At 40.0% G+C, this 14797-nt stretch overlaps 2 protein-coding genes across 2 annotated transcripts; both read left to right on the top strand.

The window, feature by feature from the left end:
* The first annotated feature begins 1987 nt into the window (after window positions 1–1987).
* On the top strand, window positions 1988–7176 carry LOC139939516 (placenta-specific gene 8 protein-like). Its single transcript, XM_071935487.1, has 5 exons — window positions 1988–2179; window positions 2770–2865; window positions 4055–4118; window positions 4616–4752; window positions 5427–7176. Exons 2-5 carry the CDS (start codon window positions 2776–2778, stop codon window positions 5523–5525), a joined length of 390 nt encoding a protein of 129 aa, XP_071791588.1. The 5' UTR covers window positions 1988–2179; window positions 2770–2775; the 3' UTR covers window positions 5526–7176.
* A 1109-nt stretch (window positions 7177–8285) lies between these two features.
* LOC139942474 (placenta-specific gene 8 protein-like) lies at window positions 8286–14693 on the top strand. Its single transcript, XM_071939278.1, has 5 exons — window positions 8286–8462; window positions 11494–11597; window positions 12355–12418; window positions 13035–13174; window positions 13618–14693. Exons 2-5 carry the CDS (start codon window positions 11517–11519, stop codon window positions 13714–13716), a joined length of 384 nt encoding a protein of 127 aa, XP_071795379.1. The 5' UTR covers window positions 8286–8462; window positions 11494–11516; the 3' UTR covers window positions 13717–14693.
* The last annotated feature ends 104 nt before the right edge of the window (window positions 14694–14797 follow it).

Here is a 14797-nt window from a genome sequence, read left to right as displayed (position 1 = left end):
CTATGAAACTGGGCCTTGGTCATCAGAAAACAACAAATAACAATATTCTAGAGTTATTAGAATGTTTTTTTGATTGTTATGAGTCAAGGATGTGTGACTAATTTATATGGGTTGGGGTTTAAATGTTGAGTACGGTGAACGCCATATACAAAAATAGCTGTAGAGCCGTCGTCAATATGCTATAGCAGTGGTTTCAATACGCCTCTCTTAATATTCATGCATGACGTCATAATTCTTACCCAGAGAGGCTAACGGCGCACGTCCGCCACCACTTGCAGTGGCTGCACCTATGGACTCGTTTTCTGTTAGAATTGTGAAGTACTCCATGCATAAATCTTAAGAGAGGCATATAAAAGAACCCTTCCCATGAAATTATGTAAGTCGCACATCGCGCTTGCGCACTAACAATGCCGGGGCCAATTTCATGGAGCTGCTTAAGCAAACATTTTTCTTAAGCACGAAAATAGCTTGCTTATTTTTTAACGTGTTACTGTAAAGCCGTCGTCAATATGCTATAGCAGCGGTTTCATGCCATATTCATGTACATTGCTTGTGACTTGTTTTTAGCTGTTGTTTACTTAGCATAACAATTGAGTGGTGTCTTGGCCTGTAATCTGATTTTACTAAGCAAGGATTTGTTTGCTTAAGCAAAATTTTGTGCTAAGCAGCTCTATGAAATTGGGCCCTGGTTTGCAAAGGGAGGGAACAATTTCTTCTTCTTCCTTACAAGTGCTGCTTCATAAGTGAAGCTTATACCGTGCCATCCGAATTGGCGTCTACAACTACGGCTACGGCTGTTGCTAAGGGTGTTTCTAAGGACGTCCTATACTTCAACGCATGATGACGCGGAAATCGAGCCGTAGCCGGAGCTGTAGCCGCCTATATGTTTTTAAATAAACCATACAGCAAAATATTCGGACACGGCTCTGCCTACATGTGTTTGCCAGCCAAGTGTCTGTGCGCATGTGCGAATGTAATTACCATATTTTGAGGGTGGGGCCAATTACAAATCCCTGTGTGAAATCACAGCAGCTTGACTGTCTTACCACACTAGTCATGAAATCTTCAAAACGAAGATAGAAATTATCAAGGTATAAACCCTTTTCACACTACTTGTCCAATTCCCCGGGATGATTGTGAAACCCCCGGAAATCCCTGGGGTGTTTTAACCCTACGGCTTACTTTAAGTTTGTTTCACTTTGATGCAATTTTTGTTTGCTGTGAAGAAAAAACACAAGCAATTGGTACTTTTTGCCCGGGAAATGGCTATTACCCAGGAGGTTGCTGGGTCAGCAATTGTGAAAGGGTTAGCTACATTTTTGTCGTGGGAATTCCCTGGGAATCTCTGGTATGAAAGGGGCTTTTAGTGCAGGCCTTTTCGAGACACCCCAAGTTTCATCACCTAAAATCAACCCTCGAAAGCGACTTGTTGAACTATGTTGTTGAGACTGCACATTCAATCCCCACTGCTGCAGGCCAAGTAAACAAAATAACAGTTGATCGTCCAGGTTTTTTCCACAAAAGAGGAGGATGAGGGTCTTTTTATTTGCTATGTTTTATTTCTTTTAACGGGTGGCCACCAAGCCTTTTAATTCAAACTATGACCACCAATTCTTCAGTTTGAAATTCACCACTTAATTTATGTAGTTACAAGTTCTTAAAAGATTTGCAAGTTGTGCACAGACAATTTGTCTTTTTGAAAACAAAATGTAAAGAAAAAAAGATGTGGTCTTAAAAAAGACGAAGGATGGACGACCAACTGGTATTTCTTTTTATTTGGCCTTATTGTAGAAACCTTCTAGTGAATAAACACACTCTTTGCGTAGGTGTTCCTCAGACTGCAATAATACTTTTTCTAGTTGTTTACGTAAACCCTTGGTAAAAAAAAAATAGTACCCTCGACATACAATTCAACAGACCAAAAGGGCCATTGTGGCAACAATAGAAGTCGGTTGGCATTACCATATAAATAGCTTCATGTTCATGGACTTCAAATTTTAAATAAAAGAATTCTTTCTGAATGCTGGCACTACTGGCTTAAAAAAAACCAACCCATTGGTTTTTGGCATAGAGCTTGGTGTGGGTGTGTCATATACTTGGTGAACATTTGGACTTGTTGCTTATTCCGTCGACAGAAAGCTGTTTTATCTGTTATTCGGAAGCTCCCCTCAACAACTTGGTAGGTACAGAGAATGTCAATTGTGTGTTTTCATATCAAGATATGTTTTGGATTCATGCCATGTTCATGTTTTTGTGATGATTTATCCAAAGAAACTGAAGTTTTTTTGTGCAGATATGTTTGGTCTTGGACAAGACTTTGTAAATAAATTGACAAAAGTGGCGTCTACGTGGGAAACGCTTGGCAATCACATTACACGCTTCTTCATTTTGTTTATACCCTCCCAAGCTTTGAGACGCCCTTCGGTTGTATAAAGCGCTATGATATAAAACCGATTATTATTGTTCTAAAGTAGGCATAATTAATCTAGCAAAGATCATTATAAAAATGTTAGGATTGATGTATATTTGATAATAACTCTTAAAATGAATGGCGAAACAAACTTCTGGTTGCAAGCCGAAACACCCAAAGGTGCTACATAATTGGGTCTCAGAATTCATAACTTCAATAACTTATCTTTCTGTAAAAACGTATATACTTGTATATTAAGCGCCTTGATAGTACCTTGTTGGTATAGGCTATGTGTGCTATGTTATGAGACTTCGATTTTATTATTATATTGTATTCTGTATTGTATGATGTTTGTATAGGACACCATGCAGCAGCAGACCACAACCACAGTCACTGAGACTACCATCATCAAGGACCAGCCTAGCGTAGGAGAGAGCCGTACCGTCATAATCCGCGTAAGAATAATGGCCTTCGGAAACCCTTTTCGAAACCACGGCTTCGGCTTTGGATTCGGCTGCAGGCTCCGTCCTCTCGTCTGAAGCCATGAGCGCATACGCACAGCACTCGTAGTGTCGAAACACGGGGCCAAGCTAGCCTGAGCCGATCCAAAGCCGAAGCTGTGGTTTCGAAAAGGGCCATATAGTGTTAGCCGTAGAGGGGTGTGTCCCTTTTGAAACCACGGCTTCGGCTCCAGTTTCGGCTCAGACAATTGTTTTGACAATTTTGCAAGTGCTTTGCGTACGTGCGCAGGGCTTTAGACGAGAGGACGGAGCCTGAAGCCGAATCCAAAGCCAAAGCCGTGAAATCGAAAAGGGCCAGAGGTGTGTCTGGGTGTCTGGACCCACATATATATAATATTGTTTATTTGGCAATTCACAGAAGAAATACAAAATTGCAAATAATTTTTATACGAAAAGGATAAAGCTCTTAAAAACATTAATTATATAAATATATACATCTGGATTGTAAAACAGAAAAAAAATGGGTACACATTAAGATATAAAAAACTAGGGCAGGCAGTAAAATAGATTCGTTTATGAATGACTTCTGATTTGTTGCATTAGAGTCTTCCATACCAAAGAACTGACGACAAGTTGTTCCAGTTAAACTTTGAAATGATTAAAAGCACCAGACACCTTTGGTAATTGTTCACGACCAGTATTCTCACTTGGTGTATCTCAAAATATGCATCAAATAACAAACCTGTACAAATTTGGATTCAATTGTTTGTTGAAGTTGCGAGAGAATAATGGAAGAAAAAGCACCCCTGTCGCACAAGTTGTGTGCTTTCATATGCCCTGAAATTCAGTGAGAAATTACTTCTTTCTCAAAAATTACGTTACTTCGGAAGGAGCCGTTTCTCACAAGGTTTTATACGGCTCTCCATTGCTAGGTACCAAGTAAGTTGTTAAAATAACAATTATTTTGAGGGATTACAAACAGTGTCCTGGGGTGGATTTCACAAAGAGTTAGGACTCGTCCTAACTTAGGACTATCCATGCAATTTGTATATACTAGGACTAATCCTAAGTTAGGACTAGTCCTAACTCTTTGTGAAATCGACCCTAGTGCATTTAAACTTTGAAATGATTAATGTTACATAAAAGAGATAAAATGTCAATATTTGTTGTGATTTCCACACAGGGCCCTCAGCATGAGCATGATTGGTCATCTGGACTATTTGAATGCACCAAAGATAAGAAATCATGTAAGTTTGTAAAATTCATAATCTTTTGCGAAATGTTATAGTTCTTTTATTTAGATGATATTTTCGTTCATAGCGAAGAAGTTTTCAAAGTGCACAAACTTTTACTTTTCGCTTGGCGAACATATTTAAGCAAACATTGACTGGGGAACCAATTAGTGTAATTCTAGCTGGATACCTGTTCTGTTAGGCAATATTTTTCTGTGCTTAGCAAGTTTGTTGTGCCTACAAGCTTTAATACAGGACCCAATTTCACAAGGCTGCTTAAGCACAAAATTTGCTTAAACTAAACAAAACCTCTAAGTAAAATCAGATTACCTGCCAAGACTCACCTCAATTGTTATGCTATTGTAAACAGCAGCTAAATACCAGTCACAAGAAATGTATATGGCATCCATTTTTTGGCATTGACTTGTGTATCAATAAGAATGCTATTTTCGTGCTTATGCAAAGTTAAGCAACTCGATGAAATTGAACCCTGTTAACATGTTTATCTTTAGGTTTGATGTCATTCCTGTGCACATGGTGTTTTGATTGCATGCTGGCCAAGCGACTCAATGAGAGCTTCTTGATAACCTGCTTCCCCGGTGCTGAGGTTGCCATGCGCGCCAAGCTTCGCACCTCGGAAAATATTAAAGTAAGATCCCACCCAATTACCGGCCATCCTCAAAAATTTTCCTAATAAATCGATTTAGAAGAACAAAAAATTCCCCACTGAAAAGCAACGTGGACAGTGGCAATTGTGATGTACATAATTGTGTTTTATGTAAAGACCGTCCTGTCCTCCCATCGACAACAGTTGAGTTGGACAAGAGCCTTTTGCCTTCTTGTGACCCCATGGGGGCGGTGTTCGGTCATTTTGGTCAGTGTTATTTTGTTCAGGACACTCAGATTTGTTTGACAGTTTGAAGTGGTTTCCTTGGAAACCACCAACTATGTTTGCGAACACATTTAAAATCGGCCTGTTTGCAAACAAAACTTGTTTTAACAGTACTTGTTTTAACCGGTTACTTTTTCAAACAACACTTTGTTTCTGGTTACCTTTTCAAGCAACGCATTTTTTAGCCAGTTACTTTTGCAAACAAACAACATATATTTGAACCGTTCCTTTTTGAAACACCACTTGTTTATCTGGTTGGTATCTTTTTCAAAAATCACACTTGTTAACCAGTCACTTTTTCAATGACACATCTTATAATCGGTTCCTTTTTTCAAATAGCACGTCATTTAGGCATACTTTCAGTGAAATCTGAATGAACATTGTCAAATCTTCACTGATTGATTTTGTCTTATTCCATCAAAATCACACAGGGCTCCATCTGCAATGATTGCTTGACCTGCTTCTTCTGCCCGTGTTGCACTCTAGCCCAGATGTCTCGCGAGTTGGACCACGTCGACCACAGGATCTAAAGACAGTGTCCACCAGTCGCCTTCACACGAGAGCAAATTAGCAAGCGTCCTTTGCTAAATTGTAGCATGGTTAAAGTTTTTCAAAAAAATGTACCTCTCGTGTGACTAATCGAATGTTATATCCAATGTATGCCTCTTATAATTACAGACCTTTCTTGCCGCAATACTCGCTTAACTTTAGCTGAACAAAATATACAATTTGCAAAAACTAGTATAATTATAACTATTAATTGTTAAATGCTTTAACGTGTAGAGTACAATAAATGTAAGTGCTTATTTTAGGTTATATGTTTGCAAACACTTCCAACTAGTCTTCGTTTCGGCGTTGAAAATGTGTTTTAAGAAGGCTTGTGACTTAGTGCTAATTTAGCGGTACTTAAACTTTTGCTGCGTTTAGAAGGGAGACTACCTGTAACCATAGAGCAAGGACAATGCTGAACTAAGTGTGGTTTTGGGGAGGTATGTCGAGTGGTCTTTCTAGTGCTTGTTTTTCTTATTATATTTTATGCGAGATCAAGAATGCGTCATACTTAATCGATTTCAATTTGAACATGAAAATGACATACTATGAAACCGTAATGATCTGGGTGACTTTAAAGGCAGTGGACACTATTGGTAATCACTCAAAATAATTATAAGCCCAAAACCTTTCTTGGTATTGAGTAATGGGGAGAGGTTGATAGTATAAAACATTGTGAGAAACAGCTCCCTCTGAAGTAATGTAGTCTTCGAGAAAGAAGTAACTTTCCACGAATTTGATTTCGAGACCTCAGATTTAGAATTTGAGGTCTCGAAATCAAGCATCTGAAAGCACACAACTTCGTGTGACAAGGGTGTTTTTCTTTCATTATTATCTCGCAACTTTGACGACCAATTAAGCTCAAATTTTCACAGATTTGAGCGTTTATGCAAATGTTGAGATACACCAACTGTGAAGGCTAGTCTTGGACAATTAACAATAGTGTTCAGTGTTTTTAAGGACATGTCCGAATTGGCGGTTACAACTGCGACTCGATCGCTGCCTCAACGTGTGTTATCCATATAACACCCCTGAGCAACATATATACAGTATATGGTATTTACTGTTGATATATGAATGAAACTGCAGTGTATGGGACAGTCCGTTTAAAATCCATGCATAATATAACGCGAATTTTTGTGGACACACTGACACAACAATATACGACCCAATGTAGTACCATGCCTGCCAAAAAGGCCTTGGCATGTTTAAGGTCACTCTTTGTGTACAAACAAAGGTTACGAGGTCTTTACTTAGCTAATGTTGAGGCCAACATATTTGTTTTTCAATTATTATTAATAAATGCATTGCATTGATGAGCCATTGAGATGGAAGTTCACAATAGACTCTTATTTTACACGGTACCATATTATTCGCTATACATTAAATGCACTGAACACCTTTGGTAATTATTAAAGACCAGTATTCTCACTTGGTGTAACCCAACATATGCATCAAATAACAAACCCGTGAAATTGCGCGATTATTTTTGAGAAATTACCAATAGTGTCTAGTGCATTTGGTGCCAGGTACTTTTTGTTCAGGAAAAGAGTCAATAAAATTTATCCCCGAAAGGACAAGAAGCCAAATAATTGTAAAGTTTTTTTTGTTTTAATCCACGTTTTGGGATTAAAAAAAGGCAATCAAAACTAACTTGTGAAAGTGTTTTAATGGTATGGTTTTATTATCAACATCTATTTCCTTAATGTGGAATTTTTAAGCGTTGACCATCAAGGGGCGATCCAGGGAATTGAGGGAGGGGAGTATCAATGCCACTTGTTGGACACTCAACAACCCCAACCCCAATCCACCACACCCCCACCCTGCCCCACTCCCGACGACCCACCCAGCCCCACCACACCTCACCCCAAACCAACCCACCACACCCCAAACCCTATCCACCACACCCCAAACCCTATCCACCACACCCCACCCTGCCCCAACCCCGACGACCCACCCAGCCCCACCACACCCCACCCCAAACCAACCCACCACCACAACCCCAAGCCCACCCCAGCCCCACCACACCACGCCCAGCCCAAACCCCAATCCACCCAGTCCCACCACACCACAACCCATACCCCGACCCACCCAGGCCCACCTCACCCCACCCCACCCCAACCACCCACATCCCAACCCCAACCCATACCTCAACTTTTACCCCAACCCAACCCCAAAACACCCACCCCAACCCCCGCACATACAGCCTACCGGACGAAGGACTGGGAAACTCTTGAGAAAACTAGGCTCTCAAAAACTAGCCACCCCCCCCCCCCGACTGGCGAAATATCCATTGTACCTCAGATACAAATAGTTCACCCCTACTTGGGAGATTTCCAGTGAAGTAAAAAACAACTGACGGCGTAAAAATTTCAACAAAAACTGTGCTTGCATTTTCTTGGGTTTATTTTCCCGGCCGACAATTGGCTCGCATTTCCCGGCCGAGAATTGGCTCGCATTTCCCGGCTGAGAATTGGCAAGCATTTCCCGGCCGAGAATTGGCTAGCATTTCCCTGCCGAGAATTGGCAAGCATTTCCCTGCCGAGAATTGGCTAGCATTTGAAGGGAATGGCATGGCGTGTAGATGAACGTACATGTACTGTAGATATACTTATATACTTAAAAATGTACTGCAAGGCTGAGAAGGCACCCCATAGCAGCACGCAGGGTACCTCATTACCATATTAATGTCTTCGGTATAGGGTTCACTGCTTCTCGCAACAACATCACCATATGAACTGTCCTATGGTATGCCGCACCATAGGACTGAGCTAACAATGTACGGTACTATGGCTCAACTGGTCCTCGCGCTAATGGTTTGACAGCCAGAAGCATAGCTACTTTACATGGGCGTGCCATTACAACAACCGGTATAGGTTACGAGGATTGAGTATCGAAGGATAGGAGTTCGAGTATCGGTAAATATAGCTTTATTGCTTGTATTGTCAATTGTCTCTAACACAGAGGGATCAATATGCAGATCGATAGTGTATGTTTCAATTGTGTGTGATCGTTGTCAAATCATCTTAAAAGTGAAAGTGTTGGACGTTTGTTTGTTTGGTTCATATGAACGCACACCAGTATAGTGTACAATCATGTACGTACATTGTGTACGTATAGTTTAGACCACTGTCAAAGTGCATGGAGGTAAAACGAGCACAACATGGAGGTTTGTGACAACCGTCGATTGCGCCAAACTCTTCTCTATTTTTGTCACCCCATGCTTAGGACTAATCTTATGGACTTAGGACGAGTTCAGTTCCGTATCTGAAGACGTTAGGACGCATTGAACCCATCCTAAGTTAAGACGAGTTACTAGTTAGTATTTACTAGTATGTTTTACCAACAACATCAAGAAAGGCCTATAGGCAGCTTGGAGGCAACCAACTGCGATGTTACAAATGTACTCAAACGAATATTTTGGTAGCACCATGGCCATTTGTAAAACAATGTCTTGATCTTGCTATCGGTGTAAGTTGAGATGCCAATTACGACTATACTCCTCTTTAAGATTGCGTGTGAATTATTTTCTCTTCGTTTGTCATTGCCCCCAAGGTTCAGTATAGGTGTTAAATCATGGTCGAACAATTATTCCCCTGGGTAAACTTTTCTCATGGGACGTGTTTGTATTTCTTTATAGTGTTGCCTATACATGAGCACTACGTGTTCAAAAACAAATGGACCCTCTTTCTTAAAAAAAACCTCTTCAGTTGTGGGTACAACTTAAAGGCGTCATGCGCCTCATTTTGAGCACACAGGTTTGTTTGTGCATTGCTCTGTATACGGTAGGCCTTCTTTAAAATGAAGTTGTCGTGTACACCATACCCGCACCCTTGGCCTTTCAACCCTATGTGTTGTCCTTGTACTTTTATAGGGGCTAAACCACATTTACCTTTCATGAGTTTATTGATGTAGGACCATGAAGTGAAGGTAACGAATAAACCATGCAAGGTCGAGTACTACATTTATTAGTTATAGTAGATGTTAAATTTGCATCGAGGATAAAGGATATTCATTTTGTTTTTACACTTATAACAGATATGTGTATAAGCACTGTGTACTAAGTACTTTCCGATTCCTGTGGGAAAACAAAATTACAGGAATATACTTGGGTGTGTTTGTGTCACGTTTTTTGTGTGTCAATTGGGCTCAATGTCATGCGACAATAACATTGACGTTGACGGTTTGTTCACGGAACTTTGGGAACATTTTTTTAGCTTTCTTCAGGCCCAAAGTCTTTCAGATTCAAATAGTGTAGTGACAATTTACCTCTCTCTATAAACCACATCACTACATCGCTTTCGTCAACAGCTCTCGATTGCTTTTTGAGTAATGACCAAACGTAATCAGCATGTTTTTTAATACTCAATCGTGGTTGACTTCGAATGAGCCTAGACTTGTTTCAAGCCCTGTTCTCGTGCGAGATGTCCCTAAGCATATCGTGCCAACTAGCAAACACAATGCATAATGTCGTCCAGGTCGCGCAGTTTTTGTTTACGCTATAGCCAATGGGACTGAAAATAAAAGGACACTGACGGGGTTAGGACTTGGGTCAAGTCTATGAATGAGTCTCACACGTAGACTGACCTTCAGGACACCACAACGCTCTTTTGGGGTAATTACATTTTACACCAACACGCCAGCTTTTCCTATCAGGGGTGTCAACAATCTTCGTGTCCAAAATGGTGGCTACAGCTTCGGCTATGGCTAGATTTCTGCGTCATCAAGCGTCGAGGTATAGGCCGTCCTATAGCAACACCCTTAGCAACAGTCGTAGCCGTATCTGTACTGCCAATTCGGATCCTCATGTCCAATGTCCAATGGTGGCTATAGCTTTTGATACGGCTAGATGTCCGCGTCTAGTTTGAAAGTATACGACGTCCTTTAGCAGCACCCTTGGCTACTGCCGTAGACGTAGCTGTGAGCCGCCCATTCGGATGAGGCAATTTACAGCCCTTTACATTTCAGTGTTCCCATATTTTTCGTTTTATTTTTTTGTATGGATCGTAAAACTTTGTTTGAAAGAATGGCTTCTGCTCTACCAAAGTGGTCCTGTAGCAAACACTTCAGTTGGTTTCCTCCAACTTACCCAACGCCCCATGAATACGTTTTTAAAGCATTTAAGGTTCCAAAACATGATTCTCCATGTACAAGGAACGAATTTTTTTATAATACTAAACCTAAAGCTTTGTGAACACTTCCGAGTGCATTCTGGTCCTACTGTTTGTTGTGTTTGTCCTCGAAAATAAATCTCTATGATAACCATAATGTATATTAATCAACATGTGTTTGTGGTCACGTTATTCTCACCTCATGGTCTGTTTGCACAGGGCTACACGTATGATTTCGCTTTTCCCCTTTATATTATATTATTTTCGGAAAAGTGCAAGCATTCACGCGAAAAAGTAAACCGTTATGGCTAATCTGTGCGGTCAGTTGGAATGAAAGCTTCAATTGGAATGATGTGTAATGTGAAAAGTAAAAAGGGGGTGGCCTTAAAAAAATCAATATCGTATTCTGTTAAAGGCAGTGGACACTATCGGTAATAACTCAAAATAATTATTAGCACAAAACCTTACTTGGTAACGAGTGATGGGGAGCTGTTGATGGTATAAGACATTGTGAGAAACGGCTCCCTCTGAAGTAATGTAGTTTTCGAGAAAGAAGTAATTTTCCACGAATTTGATTTCGAGACCTCAGATTTAGAATTTGAGGTCTCGAAATCAACCATCAGCAAAGCACACAACTTCGCGTGACAAGGGTGTTTTTTCTTTCATTATTATCTCGCAACTTCGACAACCAATTGAGCTCAAATTTTCCTAGGTTTTTTATTTTATGCATATGTTGAGATACACCAAGTGAGAAGACTGGTCTCTGACAATTACCAATAGTTACCAGTGTCTTTTAAAGCACAACAAGTAGTGAATTTTTTGCTTGTTTTATCTAAAGTTCATTTTTAGAACTACGTTACGATGGAGACTACTTCCACAACAAGGACGACGGTAATAAGTGAGCAGCCACGAGAGGGACAGAGCCGATCTGTCGTCATCCGGGTAAGAGTTTTTTTGTATCTATGTAATTATTTTGTATTGACTTATTTCATACATTATCCAGAAAGGAATGGATATTTTGGTTTGTTAATTAACAAAAGGACAACAATATATTGTACATACATGAACATACAACAAACACAGTTAAAGGCAGTGGACAATATTAGTAATTACTCAAAATAATTATTAGCATAAAAACCTTACTTTGTATCAAGTAATGGGGAGAGGTTGATGGTATAAAACTTTGTGAGAAACAGCTCCCTCTGAAGTGACCTAGTTTTGGAGAAAGAAGTCATTTCCACGAATTTGATTTCAAGACCTCAAGCTTAGAACTTGAGGTCTCGAAATCAAGCATCTGAAAGCACACAACTTCGTGTGACAAGGGTGTTTTTTTCCTTTCATAGTTATCCTAGCAACTCCGACGACCGATCGAGCTAAAATTTGAACAGGTTTGTTATTTTATGCATATGTTGAGATACATCAAGTGAGCAGACTGGTCTGTGACAATTACCAATGTTGAGATACACAAGACAAGGGCTCCACCTATAATTATGAGACCTTATCTCAAATACTCGGCACTCGCGATTTAGGCATGGAATGAGGTGCATGCTAATCTTGCTAGCGCTCAAGTTTGATCCCTAGCTAGTTTACACTGGGCGTTTTGACCCTTACAATTATACGTATATTTCCCAAAGATTGACAATACAAAAAGCACAACAAATAAAGAATAATGGAGTATGTTATACTATTTTTATTGCAGGGGCCCAATACAGAACACGGCTGGTCTACAGATCTGTGTGACTGTATGACAGATCCAAAGTCATGTGAGTATACTGTAAAATGATGTGCATGTCGTGACACCTGTGTCCTTAAGCAAGACACGTAACCATTCCTTCGTCCTTCGGATGGGACGTAAGGCCATTGGTCAAGCGTGTTGTGTAACGCACGTAAAAGAACCCATTGCACTTATGAATTTAAAGTGTCCTTTGGAAGGTTTCTTAAGTTTCCAAGCAGTTGACATTATTTGTATTCTCCTCAATAATAAATGTAGGCATAATATTGCTACTACTAATTATAACATTCTGAGTTTTATCATATTATTTATGTATAATTTGTTTACACCAACGTGCAGCAAAAGTACATTATGTTCGTCTGTCCTATTGTATTGCACGTCTGTCTGTTTGTTTGTTTTGTTTCTTTGTCTGTATGGCTGTTTTTATTTACGAGCTTTTGTTTATCAAAACAGCCGCTTACTCTATTTATTACAACTATCCTGCTTACTACTACAACTTAATGTTAGTTTTGTTTTACTCCATACAGTTACATTCAATTGTTGATATTTTTCATGGAAGTATGGACATAACTGTCGAAGGAAATCGTGCTGAAATTTCTGGACAGTTTATAATATTGACGTCAGATTTGTTTTGATATTTTTTAAAGGTTTGTTTGCCTTCTTTTGTCTGCCGTGTTTTGACTGTTACCTGGCTACTAGAATGAGGGAAGCCTGTTGTATACCAATCCTGGTACCCGGCGGTGAGACTGCCATGCGGACAAAGCTTCGAACACAGGAAAACATCTACGTAAGTCTTGCGGTTCACATCCCGATGAGGACTATTTTGATTCATCTCTCATTCCATAAGTGGTTATTTCACTTTTATTATGATTAAGGCACCATACCATATCAAAGAATATTGCGTTTGTAAGTCTATGAAGAAAGTATAAAGGAACATGTACATGTACACCCTCACATCGCTAAACGCACACCGTACGACTACTGTGCACAAGTCATCCGCACTCGTACCACTAACCCGCATGCGGAGGGCCGACGCATGCGGATAGTGTACTGGGGCATCGTGTCGTGCGGTGTGGTTATACGAACAGTGCATACGGGTGGGGGTTTTGTATACATGTAAACACCGGCGGTCTTTTTTCGGAGTGAATAATTCGACTGCCTTGAGCAAGGCTACTCTCGCAGTGAAATGTTGCCTTCTGATGTTGCTTTTCTCCTTTTTCCTGTCTACAGGGTTCCATCTGTGATGACTGTCTGAAAGTTAGCTTCTGTCCCTGCTGTGCCTTAGCTCAGATGTCACGAGAATTGGACCATATTGAGCATAAGATCTAGCGCAAGTAATCTTCGCCAAGAAAATATATGTATTCCCCTTGCCTCTGTAATCGTAGTCGCACATATTCGCTTTAAGTGTATAGGATCGGATTGTTGCAAAGATATCATGAACACTTTCTTTTCGAAATTGTAGTCCACCACTCATAAGAAGTATGGCTAAATTACTGTATGTTAAAGGCACTGGATACCTTTTGTTGTCAATGACGTAAGCTTTCTAACGTATATCTGTGTTTTGATTGGTCTGAGTTGACGTTTAGCTGCTGCACTTTAGGTCGTCTGCATAGTAGCTGGGATTGACCTAGGCTTGAGGCCACTCTCTGGCGTTATTCACTAGCCTCGAAGTGTGACGTCAGGTGCTAAGGCTAGGTCTTCATTGATCTCAGTGAGTGAGTGAGGGCACTGTTTGGGTCTTATGGCGTCATGTGCAAACGGGTACACATGTACACGTACATGTACATTCACTGTACTCGTATAGGGCCGAATCTAGGGCTGGACTTTGCTCTTTGACGATTGTTTTCCATACGTATTTTAAATAGGGTCGTCACACTTTCTGTAGGCCTATAAAACTTGTGTTTACTTTTTTTCAACAGAAAACAATGTATGCTTTAAATAAACAGGTAGGTCACTACGTAGACTAAAGACCAATGATGTATAATGACTTTTCTATATTTAAATACTGTAGGCATCAGACAAAAACTTTGGATTCGGTGAAAACAAAGAACACAACACCAGAAATTCTGTTAGTAAGATCTAAATCGCATAGTTTATATCAACACTATTATGCTACTGTTTTTATATGTAATTATTATTGCTGTATTTATTGTTACACGGTAATAAACAAGCAGCTCAGGTCACAGTTTAGATATTATTGGCATCTTCCAATCAATGGATATTAACCGTTTCATATACATGTAGGCTAGCAGTGCCTTAGTTACAGCCATTTTGTATCTGATAAATTAAACTTCTCTTGTTTTTTTTATCGAAAGTGTGATATTGGCATTCATTACCTGTATTGTATTATATGTTGTTGTATCACAACCCGTATCTACAAGACGTGTACGTTCAAAGGCGCTGGGCACCT

Source organism: Asterias amurensis, chromosome 1 (genome assembly GCF_032118995.1).
Source record: "Asterias amurensis chromosome 1, ASM3211899v1".
Taxonomy (NCBI): Eukaryota; Metazoa; Echinodermata; class Asteroidea; order Forcipulatida; family Asteriidae; genus Asterias; species Asterias amurensis.
Note: the sequence above shows the minus strand (reverse complement) of the source record. Positions and strands in the feature narration are given on the sequence as shown.

Excerpts from the sequence above, each read along its gene's own strand:
- LOC139942474 (XM_071939278.1), top strand. The coding sequence starts at position 11,517 with ATGGAGACTACTTCCACAACAAGGACGACGGTAATAAGTGAGCAGCCA. Across the intron at positions 12,419-13,034 it reads TATGACAGATCCAAAGTCAT|GTTTGTTTGCCTTCTTTTGT; the intron begins GTGAGTATACTG and ends TATTTTTTAAAG. Across the intron at positions 13,175-13,617 it reads GAACACAGGAAAACATCTAC|GGTTCCATCTGTGATGACTG; the intron begins GTAAGTCTTGCG and ends TCCTGTCTACAG.
- LOC139939516 (XM_071935487.1), top strand. The coding sequence starts at position 2,776 with ATGCAGCAGCAGACCACAACCACAGTCACTGAGACTACCATCATCAAG. Across the intron at positions 4,119-4,615 it reads CACCAAAGATAAGAAATCAT|GTTTGATGTCATTCCTGTGC; the intron begins GTAAGTTTGTAA and ends GTTTATCTTTAG. Across the intron at positions 4,753-5,426 it reads GCACCTCGGAAAATATTAAA|GGCTCCATCTGCAATGATTG; the intron begins GTAAGATCCCAC and ends AAAATCACACAG.